Source organism: Amblyomma americanum, chromosome 2, assembly GCF_052857255.1.
Source record: "Amblyomma americanum isolate KBUSLIRL-KWMA chromosome 2, ASM5285725v1, whole genome shotgun sequence".
Lineage (NCBI taxonomy): Eukaryota > Metazoa > Arthropoda > Arachnida > Ixodida > Ixodidae > Amblyomma > Amblyomma americanum.
In genome coordinates this window covers 203,921,390-203,948,373 of record NC_135498.1, presented here as the reverse complement: position 1 = coordinate 203,948,373, position 26,984 = coordinate 203,921,390, and the positions used below count along the sequence as shown (strand labels likewise).

The window sequence follows — 26,984 nt, the reverse complement described above, 5'->3', positions numbered from 1 at the left end:
TCAACCCGTGACAAAATGAGGAAGCCAGGTTTCGCGTCTCAAGGCAGCGCATAGTTTGTGGAAAGTTGTGAAGAGAGCAATGTGGTGGGGGCAAATTTTATAGCTAAGCGCATCAATGAGCGAAAGCTAGTTGACAAACGCATCTTTCCGATGCTGGTTTTCTACTGACAGTAGACGTGGCCGCACACTCGACCAACTGCGCCGGCGACTCGCCAGGGTGGCTCAGTGGTTACGGCACTCGGCTACTGAGTCGCAGTTCACGGGTTCGAACCCGACCGCGATAGAGGAAAAACAAAAAGGCGCCCGCGTGCTGTGCGATGTCAGTGCACGTTAAACATCCTCAGGTGGTCGAAATTATTCCGCAGCCCTCCACTGGGCCACCATTTTCTGATTCTGCTTTCAGTCTCAGGTTCCTCCCTTCTCTTACGGCGAGGTTCGCGTGTCCACTGAGATGCAAGGCCAATTACTAAATTCTCGTTCCTCAAACGCCTATTTCCGAAGGTTGAATTTCAATGGTGGCTAAATTTTAGATGCCTGTGTACTGTACGATGTAAGTGCACATTAAATAACGCAGGATGTCCCGCTTAAATCAAATGAAATCAATGAGTTTTCGACTGCTCCGGCGTCTTGGTCGATGCATGTCTATCTTCGCTACCCACCACGATACCATCGGTCATCGTCGCAGTACAACCGTCAACAGCATTCAGCTCGGACATCGGGACTCTTAAAAAACGGCGAGCCAACAAAAACACAATGACGCATGCAGAAGAAAAAGGTGGTACGCACGGGCCACCGTTTCTCCGTGTCTAGCACCTTTTTCTTGTGTATGCTTTCTTGTGTTATCGCTGGCACACCGTTTTTTTTTAAGTTTAACACGCACCAACTGGCTCAAGAGCAAGTGTTATTGGGACTCTTCCGAATTTTTTCGTCAAAATGGAGAATATTTAGTCCCGCCGGCATTGCTAATCTTTGAACTTCTCACGACGCACATTTTTCATGAACGTCCGTGTTCCAGAATAAATTAAAGCTTGATTGTTGGGGAAAGGAAATGGCACTGTGTCTGCCTCACATATCTCGGTGCACACCTGAACAGCGCCTTAAGATGAGGAATAAATTAGGGAGTGAAAGAAGAAAGGAAGAGGGATGTGCCGATGTGGAGAGCTCTGGAATTAATTCGACCACCTGGGAATATTTAGCGTGCAGTGACCTCGCAAAGCACACGGGCGCCTTTGCGTTTCGCCTCCATCGAAACACGGCCGCCGCGGTCGGGTTCGAGTCCGGGTACTCCGTATCAGTAGCCGAGCGCTGTAACCGGTGAGCCACCGTGGCGTGTAAACCACCTGGAGATCTTTGACGTGCAGTAATAACGTACAGCACACGGCCGCCTTTAGCGTTTCGCTTCCATCGAACTGCGGCCGTCGTGCCAGGCCTCTAACCCAGGCAGTAAGGCTAAATAGCCGAGCGCACTAACCACTGAGGGCTCCTTAGCCACAACCACAGTTGGCTTGGCAAGGAGGACAGGGAGGAACGAAAAGACTAAACAGCGGCGGCGCATGTGAGAGGGGGGGGGGGGGGCGGGTTGCAGGTTGAAGCTATGAGTAAAAGAGATGCCGCGGCGTGCCGAGACTGCGTTGGAGTCGTCCAATACGAAACCTGCTAGGGCGCCCGTGTGTTGTGCGATGTCAGTGCACGTTCAAGATCCCTAGGTGGCCGAAATTATCCCGCAGGCCTCCACTACGGCACCTATTTCTTCCTTTCTTTCACTCCCTCATTTACCCCTTCCAATACGGCGCGGTTCGTGTGTCCACCAAGATATGCTTGGCGGGGAGGATGGAAGAAAAGACCGATATTTTTTGATCAAATCAAAATCTATTGAACTAGGGGACAGATGAGCCTCCCCAGGGGCCGTATTATGACCTTTGCTCATTAACCTGGCCATAGACAGAATACTGGTACAACTAGAACAAGAGCGTGTCAGAAAGAGCCTACATGCTAACAATGCAATATTATGGACCCAAAGAGAATCCCCGCATCAAGTAACAAAAACCCTCCAGGAGATAAATATTTGGTTGGGAGCAACCTATAAAGATTGAAAGCCGCTCCCTGCACCACTTACGTACAACAGGCTTAATTCAATTTGAAAATAAATGAAGCAGCCCGAAGGCAATGGTAATTTTAGCACCCGTAGGTGGGGAAAACCTTAATGAATGTAATTTCTAGTACCATGGGCTAAAAAAAACTGCGCTTGTGTTGTCAATTCTTCGTTGTGCTCCACTGTTGCGCTGTTCAAATATTAGTCACTAACAACTCGCCCAGTTCGCTCCATTATTCAAAAAAGGGAAGGAGTAAAAGCTACATAGCTACCCACAGCCGGGAGAGCGGGCCCGGGGAGAGTCCCCTGATCTCCCCTGGGAAGTAGCGGAAAGGATGTGTGAAATGGGTGGGTTGTATGGTTGTCGGAAAAGGGTTTTGGGTAAAGGGATTAGAATGGGGGCAGCGAGTTTTTGCTCTGATCCTTAAAATGTCTTGACTCCGTTGCTGGCCTTCCTGTCCAGGACAGGGAATATTAGGGTTAGCTTCCAACGTGCCAGCTACTAACCTTCGAGTGCTTTTCGCGATTTTTCAGGAGACAGTGGGCGCTTTTGCGGGGGAGGCTAGAAGATTAGGTTTGCAATGCTCACCAGACATATCGAGAACTTATGATCCTCAAGAAATGCGCAAAACACCCTCCTAGACTAAAACTGGAATTTAGGACGCGGAAATTCCGCAAGTCATGAAGATAAGAATGCTACTTTGTAGGGCCAGGGAGTGAGAACGCTCCGAATACCAGGACCTCGGCGCTTCAAACGGCGCGAGTGATCAGGAGAATCGCTAACAGACTCAGAGTCCTCAAAGAGCAAGAGATCTTCAAGCTAATCGGATCTTTCGCTATAGGCAAAATCACTTGCGCCCTGCCCTATCTGAATCTCGGCACAGGAGCGATCCAAATGGTGGAAGATACAATAAAAAGTGCCGAGCAGATAGGATTAGGACTTCCACCAAGTAACAAAAATGTCAAACTCTAGAACCTGAAAATTAACGATACCTATAGCGAGTTCAGAGAAGGTGACAGACAGGCACAAATCACCAGGCTACCCAGTATACCTACCGGCCGAATGCGACTCAACCGGCTAGGGATAGAGGGCGAGCCACTTCAGACCGCGCAAGTGACGACCCCAAGAACAATAAGAAACTGGATTCATAGAAAGTCCTTACCAAAAAACATGCACACGGACCTTAATACGGTAATAAAGGCCAGAGCCAAAAGTTTACACATTCTCAGAAAAAGAAGAGATTTAGTTTACCTAGATATAGCTAAAGACGCAGGAATAGAAAGTTTCTAGCTCGGTGGTTAGGGCGCTCCGCTACTGATCCGTCGTGCCCGGGTCTGAACCCGACCGCGGCGGCCGCGTTTTTATGGAGGTGAAACGCAAAGGCGCCAGTGTGCTGTGGTCGAAATTATTCCAGAGCATCTCTATTATGGCATCTTTTTCTTCTCTCAGTCTCTCTTTTACCCCTTCCCTTATTGTGTGGTCCAGGTGTCTGCAGATATGTGAGACAGACACTGAGACAGACACAAAAAGCAACCGATTCTCAATTTTCAGTTTGTTCCAGAGCGGGCGGCGTTTTTTTTTTGCATTCACGAAAGATATGATCATTTACACCCCTGGTTTACCGTTTGCGGATATAGTTTTGTTAAGCGACTTATGGAAGATATCGTCTGGAGTCTTCTCCAAACACACTCTTGCTCATTGACCAATTTCTTATCCGGCGGCGAGAAAAACGAGTTCTTGCGTCAGCCGTCTCGTTCCCCGGGTTTCCGGAGTGCGCCGATACCCATACCACTTCAACCTCTCTCATACCTCTACGTCTGAGTCACGCCAAAAGCCGAGACGCCACAGGCGATGTCCTGCCCCTAGTGAATGTGCAGATGGCCGCTTTCGGGTCACTGAAAATCAGATAAGCCTTTGTGTTAGCTATCGCTAGAGCGATTGCAGTCTCCTCCGCCCTATCGAAGCGGTGTTCTCCGCCTTCTCAGAGGACCTGGCTCTGACCGTCCCGGAAGTGATCGAGCGTCCCCGCGCATTCACAACCGTTATAGCAAATGCTTGCCTTTCTCCATATTCTGTAGCGTGCACGTAGGCCGCTCCATTGTATTTCCCACACTTGCTGTAGAGTGCTTTCGCCCTCGCTTTCTGTCTTCATGAGGCACGAGATGCATGTTTTTCCGCAAAGGTATAATGTACAGTCTCTTGCATACCACCTTCAATAGCTGTTTTCCTATTCCCGGAGCTTCCACACCTATGCCGATCATCCTTATAATGTTTCTCCCAGCCCCTGTTTTCGAGAGCCTAGGCATCTGCATCGTTAGATGCGCCTCCTTTAACTCTTCGAATGTGTTGTGTACCCCGCATCCATTAAACTTTCCGTCGATGCATTTTGGGTATGCCCAAAAGAGCCTTGCACGCTTGCCCGATCACAGCTTCTGCCTTACCCCTCTCTGACATCTAGCTTAAGGCAGGGAAAGGCATACACCGCACTGCTTACAATAGACGCCTGCACCAGCTTACACACAGGTCCCTCACGTTCGCCCCCTTTTTCCGGTTGGCTATTCTCCTAATGTCTCACCGTCGCATTTACCATGCTCTTTAGCCGCTCTTTTACCTCCCTATTCTTTGTGCTTACCTGGAAGTACAACACCAAGATCCGGATCATCGAGACCTCAGCAAACAGCAGCGCCCCCCGGCCTCACCTCAGGCGGCGGGACGCAGTGCCCCGCCTGTGTTCCTCTGGGTCTGTCTCGCACCGCAAGCAACTCCGAATTGGGTTGTGAGCAACTTAGTCGAGCCTCCCCAGCGAGCTCTTCTTTAACATTTACTGTCCGCTGCAACGTCTCTTCCAGCTGGCTAGCACTGGCCCTGGTAACCCATAACGTAATATAGTCCACGTGAAACGTGTGTTTTAGCTCCGAAATCTCCTTCAGCCTGAGCGGCTACTTCATTAAGCCAAGATTATACAGGAACAGCGAGAGCACCGAGCCCTGCGGCGTCACCTTGCCGCAGAGGGAAGGAGTCGGCCTTAATTTCCCCCACCGTAATTTGAGCAGTTCCACCGTTAAGGAAAAAATTTATCAGATGGGAAGTTCCTACACCAGAGTTTATTGCCGAAAGGTTATTCAAAATGGCCTCGTGGGCCACATTATAGAAAGCCTTGTTCAGGTCGAGTCCAAAAACTGCTTTTGTCCCCTGGGTCCACTGTCCCTCTTAAGCTCTATCATAACGGCTTGCGCTGACAATTTGGGCCTAAAGCCAATCATTGTGGGCGGCAGCAGCTCACCATCCTCTACATAGACCTGAAGCCGGTTGAGAACCACATGCTCCATCAGCTTCCCCACACAAAAGGTAAGCGAAATGGGGCTTTAGATCTCTATGCACAGCTTCTTTCTCGGCTTTGGGATAAAAGTAATTTTAGCATGTTTCCACTCCGGCAGTTGCTCTCCCTCACGCCAGCATTTATGCATCAAGTCCGTGAGTTCCCCCACCGACTTGCAATCCAAGTTTCTTAACATTTTATTTGTCAGTTTAGTCCGGCGGCTGACAAGGTGCGAAGCTGCCCTATGGCAAATTTTATCTGGTCAAGTTCCGGGTTTTCTCTTCCCCTGCAGTCAGATAGTCTATCTTCTGTCGTACTAATAATGTACCGACCGTTTAGCACATCCACGAAATAATCCTTGGATCCTACCTATTGATGTAAGAGCCTCGCTATCTGGTTTCAGTGCGCCGATTTGATGTGCGTCGACTCAGTGAGATGCCGCATAAGTTGCCGCGTCCTGTGACACCCAAACTGCCCTCTCATGCGATCGCATACCTGTCCCTATTTTTCATCCTGAGGCGCAAGCGTATACGCCCGAACTTCCTTTTCTATTTTAGCAATCCTTCTCATAGCTACGTTAGGCTTCTGCTTCCCTAATCTTCGAAAACTGAGGTGTGCCTTCCACATGTGGAGAACTTAGTACAGGCAATCTTTTCCTCTTCTTGCGCTACGACCTCCTCTGTTTCCTCTTACGTCCTCCTTGACCGCTTGGATCTACGCCCCAAAGTCCGCAATATCTTCTTCAGTCGTGTTTTCCCTGACCTTCCTGAATTTATCTCCGTCCGTTATCTTAGTCCCCATCATCTTGATCTAGTGTTTCGCAGCCCAAAGCACCGTGGAAAAGATGTATTGATCATAACCGAGCGCCTGCCCCGTGTTAGTTCATTTGTCTTCGCGGATTCCCCGCACCAACGTTAGGTACAAAGAGGTGTCCACGCTTGCCCAGCTTGCTCTCAGCGTGCGATTCTTGAGTGTTTCCGATCCGTGTGTGATCTTGCGGGCTATTTATGACCGTAATTCCTAAGTCCTGAATAACTTGCCACAGCTTCTTAAACTTCGGACTAGCCCTTACATAACTCCACTCCGGATGCGGCGCATTTAAATTCCCTACAGTTACCAGTGGCATATTTACCGTTAATCAGGATTTTAATCAGGAGCTGCGGTATTCTGGTTTCCTTATCCTTAGGAGAGGTAAATGTGTCCAGCACAAAAACATTAACGTCCCCTTTCGTCTTAGGTACTATCTGCAGCAGAACGTAGTCCTCCCGGCTGCTATCTATGAAATGCTGGGTTGCCGTAATGTCACGCTGAACGAGAACGGCTGCGAAGACGCCCGAGACGCCCCTCGTGTCCCTTCTTGGCGGTAGATACGCCTTATATCAAAATGTTGGTGCCGACTAGTCGCTGGTTCACCTTACGTAAGTGTTGTCCAGCGCAAGAAACGGACAGAAAGGGAAGACATAAACAGGACTGGCGGTGACCTCAATAGAGATTTTTACCATGAAAGGATCGTCACTTCGAAGACTATTTAAGTGCTGCTGAACGTAGGTTCCCACTTGAACCTGCCACGTGCCCTTTTCTGTAAAAGTAATCCTGAACCGGCTTTCAGGTTTTTGTGTTTTTCCCATGAAGATCACTTTGAGCGCGTGAAACTAGCTCCCTTCACCTTTTTCTCAAGGCCGTCCAGCCGAAGGCTGCTCAGCAGTTTCCGTGCGGTGTTCTTTTGTTTCTTTGGCATAAAGTTGATGCTTTTGAGTTGTCCTCGATGGCACAGTTTGCCTTCTGGCGGAACATGTTCGTCGGCAGAACGACGAACCCTCCTTCGTTGCCACTCTATCGCCATGAGGGAAGCTTCTTTAATTTGCTTCGCGGTCGTCATAGGTGGCGGTTTGTTTGTGCCTACTGCTGGTGCGATACGTTGAATGCAACCAACTCCTTCCTCAATGATCCTGGCTCTGTGTTCTTCATCTCCACGGTCCGCAATGCCTCTTAGCATAGCTAGTAGCTTAGGTCTGCTTGCCTGGGGTCCGTAGCTAAATTCCGGGCATTTTCTTAGCTCTCTTCCTACTGTTACGGAAACCATTTGTTACCGAAAAGGGCACGTGGCAGGTTCAAGTGGAAACCTTTCTTCAGCGTCACCTAAAAAGCCCTCGAAGTGACGAACCTTTCATGGTGAAAAACTCTAAGTCAGCGCCAGTCCTGTTGTTTGTCTTCCCCTTCTGTTCCTGTTTTTCGCGCTGCACTATTCTTACTTAAGATATGCCTGATAGTCCTTTCCGTTGCAGGAAAAATCCAAGAACAGCCTGCCTAACGTTACGAGCAACGTGTTACAGCCGTTGTACCGCCTGAATAGCTTATAACAAAGCTACTCCAGCTTTCTTGCAATCGCCGATTTCAGAAGTGAAGCACTTCGCCGTAACGCAAAAACGCCACATGTGAACAGCCAGGCGCGGAATGCTATCTGAGGATTGGAAACGCTCCCGGGTTCGAACTTGCCGCGGCGGCCGCGTTCGATGGTGGCTGAACGCAGAGGGCTCCCGTGCGCTTTGCGATGTTAGTGCACCCCACGTTGTCGAAATTATCCGGGAGGCCTCCGATGAACCTCTTTCTGTTTCTTTTTTCACTGCCGTATTCCTCTCCTCCCTTACGGCAGGGTTCAGGTGTCCGCCTAGATAGGAGACAGATTTTGCGCTATTTCCTCTCCACAAACTCCAATTTTCATTTTCGGTCAGGAGAGCTGCTTAGACTTCCGGCCAGGATATAACTACTGGGAACTAGTACACTTCTTGTTTTTAAACACCACCAGGTCGAAGGCGTTGCGTTCAGTATTAATACCAGCGCCCGCCAGTACTGAAACACTTCGACGCCTCCCTTTCTGGCCTCTGATCATAATGTACGGAGGTAGCTGATACCTATCATATGGTGTGGGCATGCCAGAGCAATCCTTCCCTCACTCCCCATCCCAGACCAAACCGAGAGGACTGGGAAGCGGCCCTCATCGAATGCCACAGCCTTCTTGCCCAACAGCCCAAGGTCCACCGTACCCGAGGTGCTGTAGAGTCAAATGTCGTACTGGAATAGGGACCCCGCCTAGTATAACGACCTCTCTTTGTATAATAAATGCTTTTTTCCCACCCTCCATTCTAAAGGCCTGCTTACGGCGCGATGTCCGTCAAGGTTAAAAATCTCCAGGTGGTCGAATTTATGCGGAAGCCTCCTCTGCGGCATCGCTCATAGGCTGAGTTGCTTAAGTATCCCATTAAAGCAAATCGAAATAAATTCATTATTTTAGTGCAATAAACTAGAGCTTCCACTCAGCCGCTTAGCCGCTGTCAGTGATGTCCCTCTTGGAGCGAAGCCTGATTGTGAACAAACTGCCCACTGTGTCACGTGGCACTTCAGTCGATGAATGGTCGCAAGAAGTCGCCCAGAAAGAGCAGCGTGGGTCTGACAAGCAGCAGTTCCTGTCATCGCAAGCAGGACGCATCGCTTAAACACTTCATTGCTGGGCCAGGAGCGCATGGCCTCCCAGAAGATCTATGAAAGCAAAAAGAAAATAACCACTTCCGCATATATGGACATTACCTCATTAATGAAGTGGCGTCACACACTTAACGCAGAACTTAGATATTGCTGATTTTACTTGACCCACCTCGAAATTGAAAACCTAGCCTCGAACCAAAACCGAAGTTGTAGCGCGCCAGGTTTTCATACGACGTAATCACGCTAAATGGCCTTTTTAACCAGTCACATTCCCGGCGTCATCGAATGCAACAGCATTCACGGTTTTGCGTTCAAGAGCGCTACTATCACAGCGCTAACGCATAGTCTAGTGGTTTTTGTTTATTTCGTGCACCTTCTTTTCAACATAGGAAGAAAGTCATATACAGCTGACATCGAAAAAAAAACCTATGGTTGAGGCGTTTTATTGCATGCTGTATTAATTGGCGCCGGAATTTTCCCCTAAATCAGATTAAAATGTTCTTTTCCTATATATTTAAAATCTTTCAATGACCAAAATGCAAAAAATATACTGAGTAACTATATAAAGTAGCGAAGGACATGGTTGAAGTTGCCTCTAACTCTCTGGCAGAGGTATATTTTAATATTTCGATAATGATGGTGCTAGCACTTGCTGTAGATGAGAAGCCTGGTAATTTAAATTGAATGAGGAAATGTTGTTTTGACTGAGTAATCATTAGGGCCTTTAAGTTTAGGCGGTGTAATAAATAGTCTCTTTAAATCCCTACCAGAATATTCGCGGCGACTGAGTCGACGCTTTGCCGATTGTGTTCGGACATTACCAGGAAGGTAAAAAATGCAGATGGGCCCGGACTATGGAGAACCGGCGCCTCGGTTAGTGTGTGTTCCTGGCGGCAGAAAGTTCGGTGTACCAAAGTGTTCGAGCAGAAGTCTATAAACAATGTTTCGCCGAGAAACCACTTTACGGACTTTTGCGATCAAACGTATACACATTGTAACGGGCACAATTTGTCTGGGGGTGTTTCACGACAAAAGTAACTACTGCAACTGCACCCTTGTCCTAACGTAATGTGCTTACTAAACCATGCAAACTGCCCCATATGGATTTACTTGCGCACTTCCTTATGGATAGTCGAACGATGCGCTCTTTTTTCCAGAGTGTCGACATGTGTGAAAAAATAAACGCTTCAAAATGTCGGTTCCTGGACAAGAAAGTACCTATTCAGTATGGGAAGACACAGTTTGATAACAAATTGTGAGTACAAAATATCAAACTAATTCGCTAGTTGATGTGTTCACACGTATCCTATTGGATGGATGTGCATTCCAAAGAAATTATTTGAAATACCATTTTCGGCAAACTTACCGCACCGTAACGGCAGCCGAGTAAAGTTTGTGAATCGCTAGACACACGTGTACTGTCAGATAGCATCGTCATCAACATCATCACCCAGACGACGCCCACCGCAGGGCAAAGGCCTCTCCCATGTCTCTCCATTAACAATATCCCTTGCCAGCTGCGGACACTGTTTCCGAGCAGACTTCTTAATTTCAACTTTCTGCCGCGCCCTACTACGCTTGCCTTCTCTTCGAATTCACTCCGTTACCCGTAAGGACCGGCGGTTATCTTGCCTTTTCATTACATGCCCTGCCAAAGCCTAATCCTTCCGCTTAATTTCGACTAGCATATCATTAAGAAGCGTATGCTCCCTTTCCCATCGTGCTCTTATCCTATCTTTTAACATTAAACCAATCATTTTCCTTTACATTGCTCGCTGTGTTGTCCTTAGCTTAACCTCAACCTTTTTCGTTAGCTTCCACGTTTCAACTTCGTAGGTGAGTACTGGTAAGATACAGCTGTTGTATACTTTTCTCTTGAGAGATATAGGTAAACTGCCATTTATGATCTAAAAAAAATTTCATATAAACTCCACCTCATTCATATTCTTCTAGTAATTTCCCTATCATAATCCGAATCAGCGGCCACTACCTGCCCTAAGTAGACGTATTCGTTTACCTCTTGCAGCGCCTTCCTACCAATTGTGAACTGCTATTCTGTAGCGAGACTGTTGAACATTTCCTTGGTTTTCAGTATGGTAATTTATTGACCTAACGCTCTGCTCTACTTGCCTAACTCATTATGCTTTGCAGCTCATCTCTTGAGAGATTTCACAAAGCAATGTTGTCAGCAAATCCGAAATTACTTAGGCATTCTCCATGAACTCCTATGCCCAACTGTTCCCAATCCAGGACTGGGAACACCTCCTTTTAGCAGGCGGTGAATAGCATTGGCAGTTCGAGTCGGCCTATATGACACACTTCATTACTGGAATTTTATTTCTCACTTATCAAGGACTATAATAGTTCAATAGTTGTTATACATATCTTCCTGTAGTTTCACTACTGCACCGTGATACCGCAATGCCTGCATCAGTGCTGAGGTTTCTGTTGAATCTAATCTTTTATCTTAATCAATAAACGCTATATAGAGGTGTTGGTTATATTCTACGTAATTCTCTATCGCCTGATTGACAGTGTGGATATGGCATTTCCAGACCTGTCTATCTTATTCATCATGCTTAGCAGGATTGATTTAACACAGCAATGCAAAGCAAAGCAATTGCCCTAGTAAATACATTTGAGGCAGCGGACAGTAAGTATAGCAGGATTGATTTAACAAAGCAATGCAAAGCAAAGCAATTGCCCTAGTAAATACATTGTAGGCAGCGGACAGTAAGTTGATCAGTCTGCAATTTACAAATCCTTGACGTCTCCTTTTTCATGAATTAACATAATAGCATTGTTTGAAGCTTCTGGTACGCTTGAAGTCGTAAGGCATTGCTTATACAAGGTTGCTGGTTTTTCTAGCACAATCTCCCGTCCGTCCTTCAAGAGATGTGCTGTTACATGATCCTCGCCAGCTCCTTTCCCCCTTTGCATTGCTCCTGAGGCTTACTTTGCTTCCTCTTTCGTTAATGGCGGGATGTCCCATTGCCGTGGCTACTGCCTCTCTCAGTGTTCTGATTACATTATCTACAGTATCGATTTGCTGAAAACTCTTCGGCAACTTAACTATCTTATCCATATTGCTAATGACGTTTCCCTACTTTTCTCTTAACGCATACATCTGGGTTTTGCCTATGCCTAGTGTCCACTTCACTGCTTTTAGGCTACCTGCGTTCTTTAGAGCATGCTCGATTTTCTAGAGATTAAACTTCCTTACGTCCGCTATTATGCGCTTATTTATTGTCTTTCATAGATGTGCCAGTTCTATTCTTACCTTACGGTTGGACGATTTCATGCTTTGGTGTTTCGTAATCAGATTTTTTGTCTCCTCAGATAGCTTTCAGGCATCCTGTCGAAACATCCTGCCGCCTACTTCTACAGCGCACTCCGAAATAATAGCTTTGAGATTATCGTTAAGCTCTGCGTAAGTATACATGTTTTCTCAGTCCTTCAACATGAATCATGGGCTGCGCAATCATGAAATACTTCTGGCGTAATATAGGTATACTGCTTACATGTACACACTGTATGTGACCATGATCTTCATATGCACATATTAATGATCATCATGCGATCTTTGTCTCTATCTACACATTTTAATCATAATCTCTCATCTTTGTCTTCGTATCGCAAGTGTGAAGGCTGCTCTTGAGACCTGCGTCCTCTCTGCCGCCACACAGCAGCAGCATTCCGGCCGCCACCTGCTGGGACCGTACACTACGACGACCGCCATCTACCAATATCCCAATAGCACTCCCGCTGCCTCGACAGGTGCGTTTCCTCAAAATTTTAATCATTCAGCCGGCAGTAATGACTCCACCGCACCCGCTGCACCGCAATCGCCTGGACAACCCACGTGGACCGCCACTTCAGCTTGAGCCTCTTACATTTTCTGGTCTTCGTGGCGACGAACAGCCGACGTGGAGTACTAGCTCCATCGGTACGACCAACTGAGTGCCTATAATCGCTGGGATCTGCTATGAAGGTTCTCAAACTCTCCTTCTATCTGACTACTGTGGTTCGTGAACCGCAAGGAATTCATGCTCAACTGGGTCCACTTTTCACAAATTCGACAAATTTTTGGAACCGTTGGTTTAAGCCGCTCTATATATAAGGAAAGTTTAATAGACATGACCAGGTATATGTCTACGCAGAAGATGTACTCAGCGTCGGTCGAAGTGTCAGCAACGCCATGTCTGACTGCGATCGAGTTAGTAATGTTCATAAAGGACTCCGATATTCGCTTTCAGTCCGCCGCGATGGCTCAGTGGTTATGGCGCTTGGCTGCTGACCCGAAAAACGCGGGTCCGATTTTGGTCTTGGCGGTCGAATTTCAATGCAGGTGACATTCCAGAAGAATGTGTACTCCGCCGCCACACTGCAGCTGCGTACCGGTCGTCCCCTGCTAGGACCATACGCTACGATGGCAGTCGTCCATATGATTTCAATACGCTTGCTGCTGAGAATTCTACCACAGCACAAGATATCCGGACTGCTTGTTGCTGTCTAGATGACCTTCAATCGCTCCGCCTGCAAGACACCTGGAACCCCCGCCATTCAATCGAGATGAACGTAAGCTTCATCATTCGCTATATTTATCATTCGAAAGGAACTGCACGGATCCACCTATCGCCAGTGGCATGCCATCCGCGCCCACCTCTGTCCTTGCCTTTCCGCGATCTCTCACTGCATGTCTCGGGAACCAATTGTACATAGACGCATGCCCACATATGCGTACGTAGCTGCGGCTCCTGCTTTTGCTGCTTATCCTTCTCATCTGCAGCCAGTCCAGGAGAGTCTCGCCTCCTTATTCTTAAGACCCGCTATGTGTCTTTCTGTTTGGTGCCCGCCTCCGCCTTGTTCGGTGCGTTCTACTGTAGAATTCGTGGTCATGTTGCCCGTGCTTGTCGTCGTGAGCGCCACGAGAGAGAGTGGAATGGTTACTTCCGTAACTACGTCACGTAGTACTCGTCGTCTGCTTACTCCACGACGATTGCCACCAATTATCCTCGCAACTCCTCGTATGGTTACTTCCGCCACGACGACACGTACTCGTCGTATGCTTACCGCTTACCGTTTGTCGCCAATGAAACTTCTCGCTCCTCCTTTCCGCCGACTTCTCCTGACCGCTCGTCGACCGCCATCGTCGTGCTGCCGCTCGTCATCCTTCCGCCGCTCATCATCGCCTCTTCGTCCGAACTCTCGGACACCTGGCCAAACGGAAAACTAAATGTGCAGCGTCCGAGGGCAAAGGAGCACCGCCCACCGAGCCTCAATTCTCCGCAGCCTTCTAACAAGTTGCTTGTTCATATTGAAGGCTCTATTGTAGAATCTTAGATTGATACAAGCGTCGCTATTTTCATTATTAGTTCTGTTTTGTGTTCTCATTTCGAAAGGTGCACACCGGGCTCCTTCTCTCTGTTCTGCTAATAGAAAATTGATTCATCCTTCCTAACACTATAGAGCACGGGTCAATATTGGCGGCAACCTGCACCAGACCGCGTTCGCTCTGCTTCTCTGCCGTGCTGACCCCCCTCCTCGGCTGGTGTTTCTTCCACTTTGCGCACGCTGCCATTCCTTTTTTTTTTCGCGTACTCTGCAAGTTACTGAATCCACCCTCTCTGACGTTCCTGCCTTCTCTTCTCATAACTCAGTTATCGCCACTAACCGTGGGCTTTATCCAGGCAGCGAAGATGTCCTCTCAGCTGCCTCTTACCACGTCAACGCCGGGGATGTTTTCGCCACAGCAAGCCCTGTGTTCACAAAAGTGGTATTTTTTTCTCCACGTCCCTGCTTCGCTTCAGCAATGCTCCTTTACTTTTCACGTCCTTCAACACTAAGGTGGAGCCAATTTTTCTTCATAAAGACGCAGCAATCGCTTCTGTGGCTACCATTCAACCTGTCCCCGTTCTTTCCTCATCCCTATCAAGCTTCACCATTGCGACCTATGCTTCTTCCTCTGCACCTTTTTCAGCTACAGTCAGCATCGATCTCACACCGGCTCAAAAAAAATTGCTTACCTCCTTGACGAAATGCGCCGCTTCCTTCCTTCACGTCACCAGTTTTGAGCCAAACCTCCGCAGCTGCTCATAGCATCCTCACAGACGTTTCCAGCATCATTCACCGTCGCTCGTATCTCCTACCGAGTGAAAAATTAATGTTGCGGACATGCTGAAACGCCACATCATATGCCGTTTTTCATGTCCTTTGTCTTCACTTGTCGTGTTTGGTTCAGAACAAGGATGGTTCAGACCGCTTTTGTGTCGACTACCGCGCCCTGAATAAGATCACTCGAAAGGATGTGTGGCGCCACCACATAGACTGGCACCTTGAAAAAGGTGCCAGGTAAGCCCCTTGTGGAACGTCAGAGGGGACGAGCAGTTCCCTCGCCATCGCCGGTCATCGGGTCTCAATCCATCTGCAAAAAATGTTGGGCCACGTCTAGAGCCTATATTGACCTGGCATCTGCCTACCCGGAAGCACGCAGCCCTCAGTCGTGCCGTTTCACCCGCCGCACTCCTTACGGGTGGGTTTAGCGCTATCTGCTGGTTCCCGGCGCGGCACTGCTAGATGCCTCCTCCTGCTGCCCCGCTCACCTAGCCCAGCCGCCTGTCTTCAACTCGCTGCGTCGTGGACTCGCTCCCTGGGCGTCTTCTGACGTAGGCGAGTGCACTCTGCAGCCACACACACTGCCTGGCTTCCCTTGACCTGCCCGGCGTAGCACTCTTCTATATGAAGAATCCTCCCCTATGGTTTCATCGCGTAGAATCTTACCTCCATATTCATAGTGTTACCAGCAAGGCGATCCGGTACTTTCAGGCCAAGATACGCGTCGCAGACTGTCTCTTCGAGCGGAATCGAGCGGAATCCTGCTCAACGCTTTATGGTGACCTGAAGGCGGCTGCCTTCTACAGAATTCCGCTCGTTTATTTATTTATTTCGTTACTCTCTGGGCCGTTGAGCCGTTACAGATAGGAGTGGTCAGTAATTAATCAAAATCAAATAAAAAATGAGAGTAACCTAGATGGTTAACAACCGCATATTTGAATGCTTCTGATTCTTGCATGGTGACGATGCCGGCGGGCAGGCGGTTTCAGTCGGAGCTGGTGTTGGGAAAAAAAGAAGCAAAGTACTTCTTAGTTCTGCAACGTGAAACACTCACTTTGAATCGGTGATCAACACGGGATGATGCGTAACTTCGAGCAGTGAAAATACTTTTTTAGCGAATCATTTCTGTTACGCAATTTGTGGAAAGTGAAAAGTCTTGACATATGACGCCACATTGAAAGATCCGGAAGGTCTAGAGTAAGCTTCGTGAGCGTGACGCTAGACGAACGCGAATAGGTATTCAAGAGAAAATGAGCTGAACGATTATGAACAGATTCTAAAGCATTAATCAGTGACTTGATGTTAGGGTCCCATACAGAAGACTCATATTCTTTTCTATATCGGACGACCATTTTGTACGGAAGTAGTTTTAAATTAACCAATGCAAGTGAAAAGATGCGGCAACGGAAACCAAGCATGCGATCAGTATTGATAGTTCGATAAGTGTTTCCCATGGGAGGTCATTGCTGATGTACACGCCTAGATACTTATATGCAGAAATAAAAGCTAAGGGGGTGCCATTTAGAATATGTGGATGCGGGTTAGCGTTGTAAGGTGTTCGTCTTACTTCCATTGCTTTACATTTAGATACTTTAAGCCTCATTAGCCCAGCGTTGCGCCAAGCCGAAATGTTATTAATATGAGATTGAAGACCCAAGGTATCAGATGGATTGTAAATTTCTCTGCATATCACATAGTCGTCGGAGAACATCCTGATAGGTGATTTATGAGGTCAGAGAGATCATTAATATAGATTAGGGAAAGGAGAGGCCCTAGAGCAGATCTTTGAGGAACGCCCAATGTTACTGAAGTTCAAAATTACTGGTACATACTTAGTACGACCGGCCAAAAAACACTCAATCTCAACAGGATGACACACGGTATCAAAGGCTTCAGCAAAATCAATCAATATGCACTCAACAATCAACGACCAAAGCGCCAAAAGTTCATTAGTAAGCGCGATTAACTGTGTTTCACATGAATGATTTCTTTGAAAATCATGTTCACGGAGTGTAAAAAAAGAATTGGACTCAAGGTGACCAATGAGGCCAGAATAGATTACATGTTCAAGTAATTTGCATGGAATAGAAGATAATGATATTGGTCTCGGTAGTTTATAGGGCTGTGAACATCACCAGACTTGAGTACTGGAACCACATTGCCCACCTTGCAGTGTGAGGGAGCATGCCGGCTTACAGTTATTGAGTAAAAATTTCGGATAACAGAAGTCGTAAGTCATAGTGCTTTTCAACTTCTTGTTGCTGATAACATTGGCACCTGCACAAGATGACATTTTAGCATTGTCAGTAAGTTTCTAAATTTCCTCCCAGTCAATGGTGATGGCGTCTATCAAGTAGGAGTCAAAGGTAGGCATGTTCAGAAGAGTCACTGGCCGTTGTTACAAAGCTTAGAGAAAAATGTACGAATTAATAATATGCAACTTTATTTCAGTGGGACCAGGGCACCTTTGTTGTCTATTGATATCTATTTTTGGTTTCACCTTAAGGATAGTACAGAACTTGCGTGGGTTAGTATTCAGAAGTCTAGGCAAGATTTCTTGAAAAAAGTTGCGTTTCGTGCTGGAAAGGGCACTTTATTTATTGCGGTGCCACAGCACGATAAGCATTCTATCTCTCAGTAGAGTGGAAAGATGAAGAGATGAAAGATGCTTTTTTTTTTACAGTCGCTTCAAAGAAACACTGAAGCATTGTGAACGTTTAGTGCACGTTATTCTACGAAGTGGGATATATACTTATCAGTAAGGGCTTCCAGTTTGTCTTTTAAAAGAGACCAGTTATCATGTAGTGAACGTCCCCAAAATTTCTGAAAAAAAAACGTCGACAAACTTTTCTAGTTCACTGTTAAATCCATAATAATTTCAATTTTTGTAATTTAGAATTACCTTATAATGTTTGACTGCCGAAGTATGACTAATTGGTCGGTTAGTCCAGGCAGAAATGTAAGAGATGAAACGAAATCAGGGCAGGCTGTTAGAACAAGGTCCAGAATATTGGCATTGTATGCTGTAATGCGATTTGGCTCTTTCACAAGTTGACACAGGTTAAACGTTTAACATAAGTCAAGGAAGGCAAGCGATTTTGAACAATAAGAAACAGCAGGGAGGGCTTCTGTCCATGATATAGCCGGGAAATTAAAATCGGCTATGTTAGTGGTTTTGGAAACCGGAGTACAATTTTGTAGACAGTCATGGAGATTTTCACAAAACCAGCTCGCTGATTCCGGGGGTTGGTAACAGGCACTAACTACGGCTTCTTTAAGGTTTATCTTAAAACATGTGCAAATGAATCCGAGCTCCGAGGCTATGAGGACGTCATTACAAAACAAGTCATCCTCAAAAGCTACCAAAGTCGCGCCACCCGTACGCCCAGATGGATCTTGTCTATAAGAATGTAACCTAGTTCATAATCAAACAGTTCAGAATGATCAGTTTCGCCAGACAACTATGTTTCAGTGATAATAATCCCATCGGCACCGCACGTGTATATCGGGGCGGAGAGGGCGTGGCGTATATTCGTGAGGCTTGGAATATATGTGAAAAGGAATCTGACACCACAACTACATTCTGCGTCAACGGCCACTGATCCCTAATCACCGAGAACGGACTAGTTGGAAGAGCCTTCCGATTCATTGGCATGTGTAGATGTTTTCAGGAGCGGCTCAATTTCGCACACACAATCAGTTTGCGGACAATAAACGTAGCACTTCTCGTCCACATGCAGCTTCTTGTAGCGCAAATTATATAACGCGCCAGTGTTTTTATCAAATTCTAACATCTTTTTTGGCACCTGTCTGGTCACCTTACAGAAATCATCTCGCACACTAAACCGGGTCTTTTGTACCGATAGCTACTTTACGGTAGCACTTCGAGCCATCGGTGTGGCGGCGCCACCATCCTGTGGCTGCGCCGCCACACTGTCACGTGGTGTGGAGCAGCTGCCGGTGGCGCAGCGCTGGATGATCACGTGGTTCGTCAGGTGACCAAGTTCTACTCGGCCAGCTGTAGCTATCGCCTCACTCCAGGTTTAACCAAAGCTAAGCCACCGCTAATTTATTTCTAAAACCCATAGACCATCTCCGTACCTCGTGTGCATTGCTTTGTAGGCCTCACGCCCTTCACGAGTTTTACCGTCGTTTATGCGCGAGCCTGCGAGTCGTGTGAGTCTGCAGAACTAGACTCAAGCCGCTCTTTTAACTCGCTCCTCCGGCGGAGATTGCCTTGTGCAGTGAGGTCGCGTCAGTTCAGCGCCTCCACGTCACCAAAGCCTAATGATTCCTGCACGCAGCCTCCCTGATACTTGCTGTAGAGCCGGAGACGACTCAGGTAGCCTTGGTGTTTGGTCGTCGCCTACATCAGGAACCGGACAAATAGCAACTTTCAACTTGGAGAGCACCACCACCAGCCCATCGTGCATCATATGTCAAGACCTTGTTCAATGGCTGCGCCGCTACGAATTCCTTCCACGGCAGCTGCTCCACCCGCTCCATGCACAGCAGCGCCCATTGCTAAACTTCCCTCCACGCCGCGGGCTCGTCGCTGGGCTATTCGCACTTCTGCATTGAACCTCACAGCACGAACACTGCCTATACGACTGTACTTCATCCATATCACATAGGCCGGCGGCACCCCCGTAGTTCTACAACAGCCACCCTGCACTGTTCGTGTCAGCTTTCGGCCGATAACCACCGTACCATGCAACACAATGTCGTCAAACCGAATACCCACAATCTACACAGCCGGTACAAGCAGCATACATCTTTGGCGCTCATGCATCATCCTGCCAGTTGCTCTCCGTACTGCTGCTGCAGCATAACGATCACTCGCGGCTCCTCAGCTTGCTCTCCAATCGTCCTACCTGCCTGGCCGATTCTCTTTGATTAGCTGCGAGCTCCAGAATATTCATTTTCGATGCGACCCTGGTTACCTACCGGACTACAGCCTGGACACGGATTTCGCCTATACATATGTCTCCAGATAATTAATTCTAACTTTTTGTTTAATTGTGTTTTGCGGTTTCACTCCTTTTTCTTCTTTTATTTTTAGATGCCTGGATAGGGGCTCTGTAGCGCTATCACATTGACTGTAGCTTTGAAAAAAGAGGAGGTATCAGGCCCCCGTCATGTGGAACGGTGAATGCCATGGACGGAGGGGACGTGTGGTTTGCTGCCCGCCGCTGCTCATCGGTTCTCAAGCCATCTGCAATAAATGGGGCCGCTGTCTACTGCCCACAGATGTTTATCCATTGCCTGAGATTGACGAAACCCTCGACTTGCTCCAAGGTCCTGAATTTTTTGGTTCTAGACCTAATAATTAGGGTACAGGAAAATACCAATGCATAAGGGCTATAAAGACAGCTCTCGCTACACCCGATGGTTTATATGAATTTAACGTTACGGCCTTCGGCCTGCGCAATCCTCAGGCCGCATTCTAACGCATCATTGATTCCGTCCTCCGCGACTTGAAATGTAAAACATGTCCCTCCTAACTTAACGACAATCATTTCCTCCTCGACGTCTTCTGAGGACTTTGCTCACCTCGACCAATTGTAAGTGCATACTCCGTGGGTGGCCTTTAGTTAAATTTCAAATACTATTGCTTTGCTTTCACTTCCTCGGCCAAGTCGTTAGTCAGCAGGGTAAAAAGCTTTGTTTTGACAAAGCTGCTGCAGTTCTATATTTTCCCACCCGAAGAGTGTTAAACACCTGCGCAGTTCTCTGGCACAAGCCTACGCACATTTTGCCTTTACTGCAGTGAAAGCAGCAACACGATCATTCAACAAGGGTGCTTCGCTGTTGTCTGGGCTGTTCAACAATTTTGCTCCTATTTGTTCGGCTGCCAGTTTGCTGTCGTCACTGACTATCATGTATGCTGGTTTTCGTCATAGACGAGCTTGTTTGATTGCCTCAGGCGCTGAGTTCACTCCCTCCGTGAGCATGACTTTACCGTCACCTGCGAATTGGGGGAAATAAAACACAAGGACGCCAATGCACTCTCTTGTTGCCCCCTGGCTTGAAAACAACCTCCCTGCGTGACTTCCTCTTCGTGATGCCTCCAATCTGGTCATTAAAAGGCGATCTCAACTTCTGCAGCCACAGCCATTGATTTAATGCCCACTCCCTGTCTCGGCAATCTCGCCTCAGAATAGCGGGTCGACCCTAATCTCGGACTCTCATTGACCGTCTCAATGGTGGAACGCTGCCTCCTAATGTGCGCCTAGCTGCCCAACGACATCCTTCTTCGGCGCAGTTATGGCAACCTCTGTCATTCTTCAGTACCTGACATACCTCGTTTTCTTCGCCGTTAAGTTTTTCAGGCGTTTTACTACGACCTATTGACGGCCACTTATACTTGCAGAAAACTTAAGGCCTCATCAGCGCCGTTTCTTTCGGCCTACCTCTCAACATCTGTTGGAAAATATAGTCAATCTTGCGTCGCATGCCAATGCCTCGAATGTTCCATGTCTCCTCCTTCGGGTCTTCTACAGCCTCTTTTCTGTCCTTTGTCCCCCATCAAAGTCGTTGAAATCGTCCTCTACGATCCTTTACCGTTAACTCCAACGGGCAACCGTTGGATCGTTACCACCATCCGCCTCTGGATCAGACACGCTGCAAAGATCCCAGTTCCTTCCGCCCCTGCTTCTAAGATCGCCCATTTCCACCTCAATGTCATACTCCTGCGTCATGGAGCGCTTTGTGTTCTTATTAGTGGCCGCGGCAAGTCATTCCTGTCCAGCCTCCTCGCCGAAGTTGCTCCTACCTGTAAAACCATTCATAAAACCGCTTCCGCCTATCACCTTGAGACTAATCGCCTCTCATCGCTACCTGTCATAAATGTGTTTCACATATATCCAACCCGATCACACCAACTGGTTCTCCATGCTCTCCTTCGTTACCTTTCCTTAAAACACTGCATTGCAAAGAACCACCAGCCTTCCCCGTTTTTTCTTGCGCATGGCCGCCCACCAACCTTCCCTCGAGAAGCAACTTTCTTATCTTTGCCTGTAACGTCTACAGCCCTCATAAGCCAGTAATTTACTTCCTATTATGGCTAATGCCATGCGATTGCCCGCCTTAATACTGACGCCTGCAATGGCTCACGGAGAAGCACCAATGACTCCACTCCCCAAGCATTATATTTTCCCAGTCTATGAAGTGTTGCTGTGGACACCAGTGCATACCTCCATCTTGTGCAAAAAATTGCGCAGTCGGTATATATTGGTCATTACACTGTACTCCAACAAACGTTACCTGTGGACTATCGCGCTGCCCCGATATATGCTGTAAATGACCGTCGTTGGCACGGTGCAGAGACCTTACATGTTTCGCGCTTAATCAAATCAAATCGTTTTTATTCACCAGATATTCACTGGTTGGAGCACCTGGGCTAAAAGTTGCTCGAGGCAGCTTGACGAGGCCCAGCTGACCATTACAAGATAGGGCGTGGTGAAACGTGAAAACACTACAATGTAGACACCTTGAGATAAACAGCGCAGAAACAACGAAAACTGACGTGTTCACACGTGCGCTACAGAAGTGCTAAGAGATCACGATATATAGTACATAAAACATTCTAGCTCCAATAAATAAATCATGTAATAAAACATTGTAATCAAGGCATTAAGTTTTGAGACGTATCATATTGACACGAGGATTGGAAGTAGAAGAAGAAAGAGATCGCAGCCTCTAGAAGTAGACGACGCTGAAGTGTAGGTCCGTTTCTCTGGTGCCCTCGTTCAGCCGCTGCAGTTCCTTTTCAGTGTAACAACTGTTACACATCTGGTGGAGGTGCTGGGTACGCTTCCCGACCTGCGTACGCCTACGAGATAAAGACGGCACTCACACCGCTCCATCAGCGCCCAAGCCGCCGCATCCGCGGTGAGACACCTGAGTTCGGGCCTCTTGACAACCCGACGAGGAAGACGCAGCCTCGACCGACGGTCCCACCGGAAATGGCCACAGACAGTAGGTTCCCGGCGCCCATCCTCTACCACACGCCGCGAACACCGCCAGCTTTTCACGGCGACGTGTACGAAGATGCGAGAGACTGGCTGGACACCTTCGAGCGAGTCGCCCGCTACAACGGTTGGAGCGACGACCATAAGCTCCATAATGTGTATTTTGCGCTCGAGGACTCCGTTAGGACATGGTACGAGAACCACGAGAGCAACCTGTCCACCTGGGAGACATTTCGCCAAAATCTCATAGCTACATTCCCCAACGCAGACCGCCGGGAGAAAGCTGAAGCTGCGCTTCGCTCCCGTAACCAGCGGACTAACGATAGCGTCCGCATGTATGTAGAGGACATGACGCGCCTCTTCAAGCGTGCTGACCCATCCATGGCGGACGAGACGAAGCTTCGCCACCTCATGCGCGGGGTGAAGCAGGAACTTTTCGCTGGTCTTAAGCGCAGTCCACCGCGTACTGTTGCCGAATTCCTCACGGAAGCGACTACCATGGAGACGACGCTCCTGCAACGAGCCCGGCAATACAATCGGGATGTAAGCACGCTTGGGCCCGCTGTTTCTTCGATGCCGCTAGGGAGTGATGCGGCCGTTTTACGGGACCTAATCAGGTCGATCGTCAGGGAGGAATTACAAGCCCTCCAGCTGCCTCCCAGCGCGCCGTCTGTTACATCGCTGTCTGAAGTCGTCCGGGACGAGGTGCGCCTAGCAGCACAGCAGCAACAACTACCTGAGATCCCAAGACAGACTGAGGTCAGACCAACCTATGCATCTGTCCTCTGCCGGGCCCCAACGCCAGGCTACGACGTGAATACCGCGACTCACGCAGCGCAGCAGTCTGGTCTTTCCCGTGTGCCTGCTCGACCAGCTTATCAGCGGCCACGGAAGTGTGAAGTGTGGCGTGCACCGGACCGGCGGCCCCTTTGCTACTACTGTGGTGAGGCGGGACATCTTTACAGGGCCTGCCCGTACCGCCGAGTGGGTGTGCGTGGTTTCGCGCCCGACGACCCTTTCCCCCGGAATGGCGAACGACCATTCGAAATTGAAGCTCATCTGTCGGCCCGTCAGAGGCCTGGGACATTCGGTCGCTACGATCCTAGGTCGTCATCTCCGCTGCGTTACCGTTCCCCAAGCCCTCGCCGAGACGCCGGCTACCCTGAGCGGCGTTCTCCCAGTCCACGCCGGGAAAACTAATTCCAGCGGTCTCCGGAGGCAAGGCCGCTGCTGTCGGGAAAACTGAAGATCCTCCGCCGCCGATATACCGATACGCTGATTCCTCACCGGGGCAGGGTAGCGACAGCATCCGACGCGCTACTTCTGATTTGCGTGTGACGATTGACGGAACTGACACCATCGCTTTACTTGATACTGAGGCTGACTATTCCGTGATGAGCCACACTCTCGCCCAGAAATTGAGCAAAGTTTTGACACCATGGTTGGGCCCTAGCATTCGCACGGCTGGAGGTCACCTCATTAGCCCGGCCGGAAGGTGCACAGCCCGAGTCGGCATCCGCGGTTTCGTCTACGTGTGTGAATTCGTCGTGTTGAGCGAGTGTTCGAGAGATTTGATCCTGGGCCTCGACTTTCTACAGGCAAACGGTGCTGTGATCGATCTACACGAGGCGCGAGTCACATTTTCGACGAAGCAAGCCGTGGCGCACAGTAACACAGAAGGCCCAGGAGTCAACGCTCTGCGTATAGTCGGAGACGACGTAATTCTGTCACCACGGTCCAGTGTGCTGGTGTTAGTGAGGAACGACTCGTTTCACGACTACGAAGGTATTGCGGACAGTCATCCTTCGCTGTTGCTCAAGAAGGGTGTGGCTATTGCGCGCGGTCTTGTTGAACTGAATGACGGCTGTGCGACAGTTTTTCTGACGAATTTCACGAACGAAATTCAGCACCTCACCAAGGGAACGGTCGTCGCCTTCCTCGACGACGTGGATAGGTTGCCGAATCTGTGCCCCGTACAGGTGAATCTTCACGACGATGCCGCACCAAGTAACGCCCTTCAGAAGGTTAAAATCAACCCGGAGTTGTCACCTCATCCGAAGAACCTTCTGTCGTCGCTGCTACTTGATTTTAAAGATTGCTTCGCGGCGAGCTCCAAGGTCGGACGTACGCCGGTAGCCAAGCATCGTATTGTCACCGATTCGGCCACGCCACCAGTTTGTCAGCGTCCATACCGCGTTTCGCCTAAAGAGCGCGAAGCTATTAGGACGCAAGTCGATGAAATGCTTGCAGACGACGTTATACAGCCGTCAACAAGTCCGTGGGCGTCGCCGGTGGTCCTGGTGAAAAAAAAAGAACACGTTGCGATTCTGTGTTGACTACAGGAAACTGAATGTTACCAAAAAGGACGTATACCCACTCCCGAGGATCGATGATACCCTTGACCGCCTCCGGGACGCCAGGTTTTTCTCTTCCTTTGATCTGAAAAGCGGATATTGGCAGATCGAGGTGGACGAGCGAGACCGCGAGAAAACGGCTTTCATAACACCCGACGGTCTGTACGAATTTAAGGTGCTCCCGTTTGGACTTTGCTCCACTCCGGCCACATTTCAACGCATGATGGACACTGTTTTAGCTAGTTTGAAGTGGCAGACGTGCCTTGCGTACCTGGACGACGTGGTCATCTTTTCGTCTAGCTTCGAACAACACTTGCAGCGATTGCGCATTGTCCTTTGAGCTCTTCAGTCTGCACAACTAACGATCAAGCCAGAGAAATGCCATTTCGCCTTCGAGGAGCTCCGTTTCTTAGGACATGTTGTCAGCGCACAAGGTGTTCTTCCAGACCCCGACAGGACTTCCGCCGTCTTCAGTTTCCCACGCCCAACCGACAAGAAGGCCCTCCGACGTCTTTTGTGCCTCTGCTCCTATTGCCGCCGCTTTGTTAAAGGTTTTTCTCGCCTAGCTGAGCCATTGACTGCCTTGACTCGAGATAACACACTCTTCGTATGGGGAAGTGCCCAAGACGCAGCCTTCGAGGAACTCCGCTGCCGCCTTCAAAGTCACCAATACTAGCTCATTTTGACGAGAATGCAGAGACTGATGTCCACACTGACGCCAGCAATGTCGGCCTCGGAGCGATCCTCGTACAGTGGCAGGACGGCGCAGAGCGAGTAATCGCCTACGCGAGCCGCACACTTTCTCGATCGGAACGGAACTATTCGACGACCGAAAAAAGTGCCTTGCCGTCATCTGGGCTCTGAGTAAGTTTCGACCTTACATCTACGGCCGACCGTTTCGTGTTGTCAGCGATCATCACTCGCTATGCTGGCTGGCCAGCATTCAAGACCCTTCTAGCCGGTTGGCCAGATGGAGCCTCCGTTTACAGGAGTACGACGCTACGGTCGTCTATAAATCGGGTCGGCAGCACCAGGACGCGGACTGTTTATCACGAGCGCCCGTGGAATCGGCTACGCAAGGCATCCCCGAAGATTGCCCTGTTCTTTGTGCCATTATCATCTCCCGTATGGCGCAGCTTCAACGAGCGGATTATGAGTTGGCGCCACTCGTTAAGTATCTGGAGGGTTTGAATTATCATGTACCTCGTGTGTTTCGCCGTGGACTACAGACCTTCATTCTGCGGCGTGGAGTCCTTTGCAAGCGCAACTTTGACAGCAACAAAGAGACGTTTCTGCTTGTTGTGCCATCCCTGTTACGCTCCGAAATCTTAAGCGCTTGTCATGATGAACCATCCGCCGGCCACTTGGGGGTTAGTCGCACACTGGCAAAGATTCGGCTTCAGTATTACTTGCCCAATTTACTCCCATCCGTGCGTAGATACGTAACAACATGCCGGGATTGCCAATGGCGAAAATCTCCTCCTCTGAAGCCAGCCGGCTTTCTGCAGCCCATAGCACCACCAAAGACCCCTTTTCAGCAAATTGGCATAGACCTCCTCGCCCCTTTTCCGAAGTCGACCAGAGGAAACCGGTGGATTGCGGTCGCGACAGATTATTTGACCCGATACGCTGAGACCACGTCACTTGC

The 26,984-nt window shown here is 48.7% G+C and overlaps 1 protein-coding gene across 1 annotated transcript in view; it reads left to right on the top strand.

Annotated features, from left to right (window-relative positions):
* LOC144119413 (uncharacterized) overlaps positions 1 to 26,984 on the top strand; it is a 599,791-nt gene that overhangs the window by 295,177 nt on the left and 277,630 nt on the right. Inside the window, exon 10 of the mRNA XM_077652039.1 lies at positions 10,053 to 10,150. Coding sequence (XP_077508165.1) covers positions 10,053 to 10,150 — 98 coding nt within the window. The remainder of the gene's footprint in view (positions 1 to 10,052; positions 10,151 to 26,984) is intronic.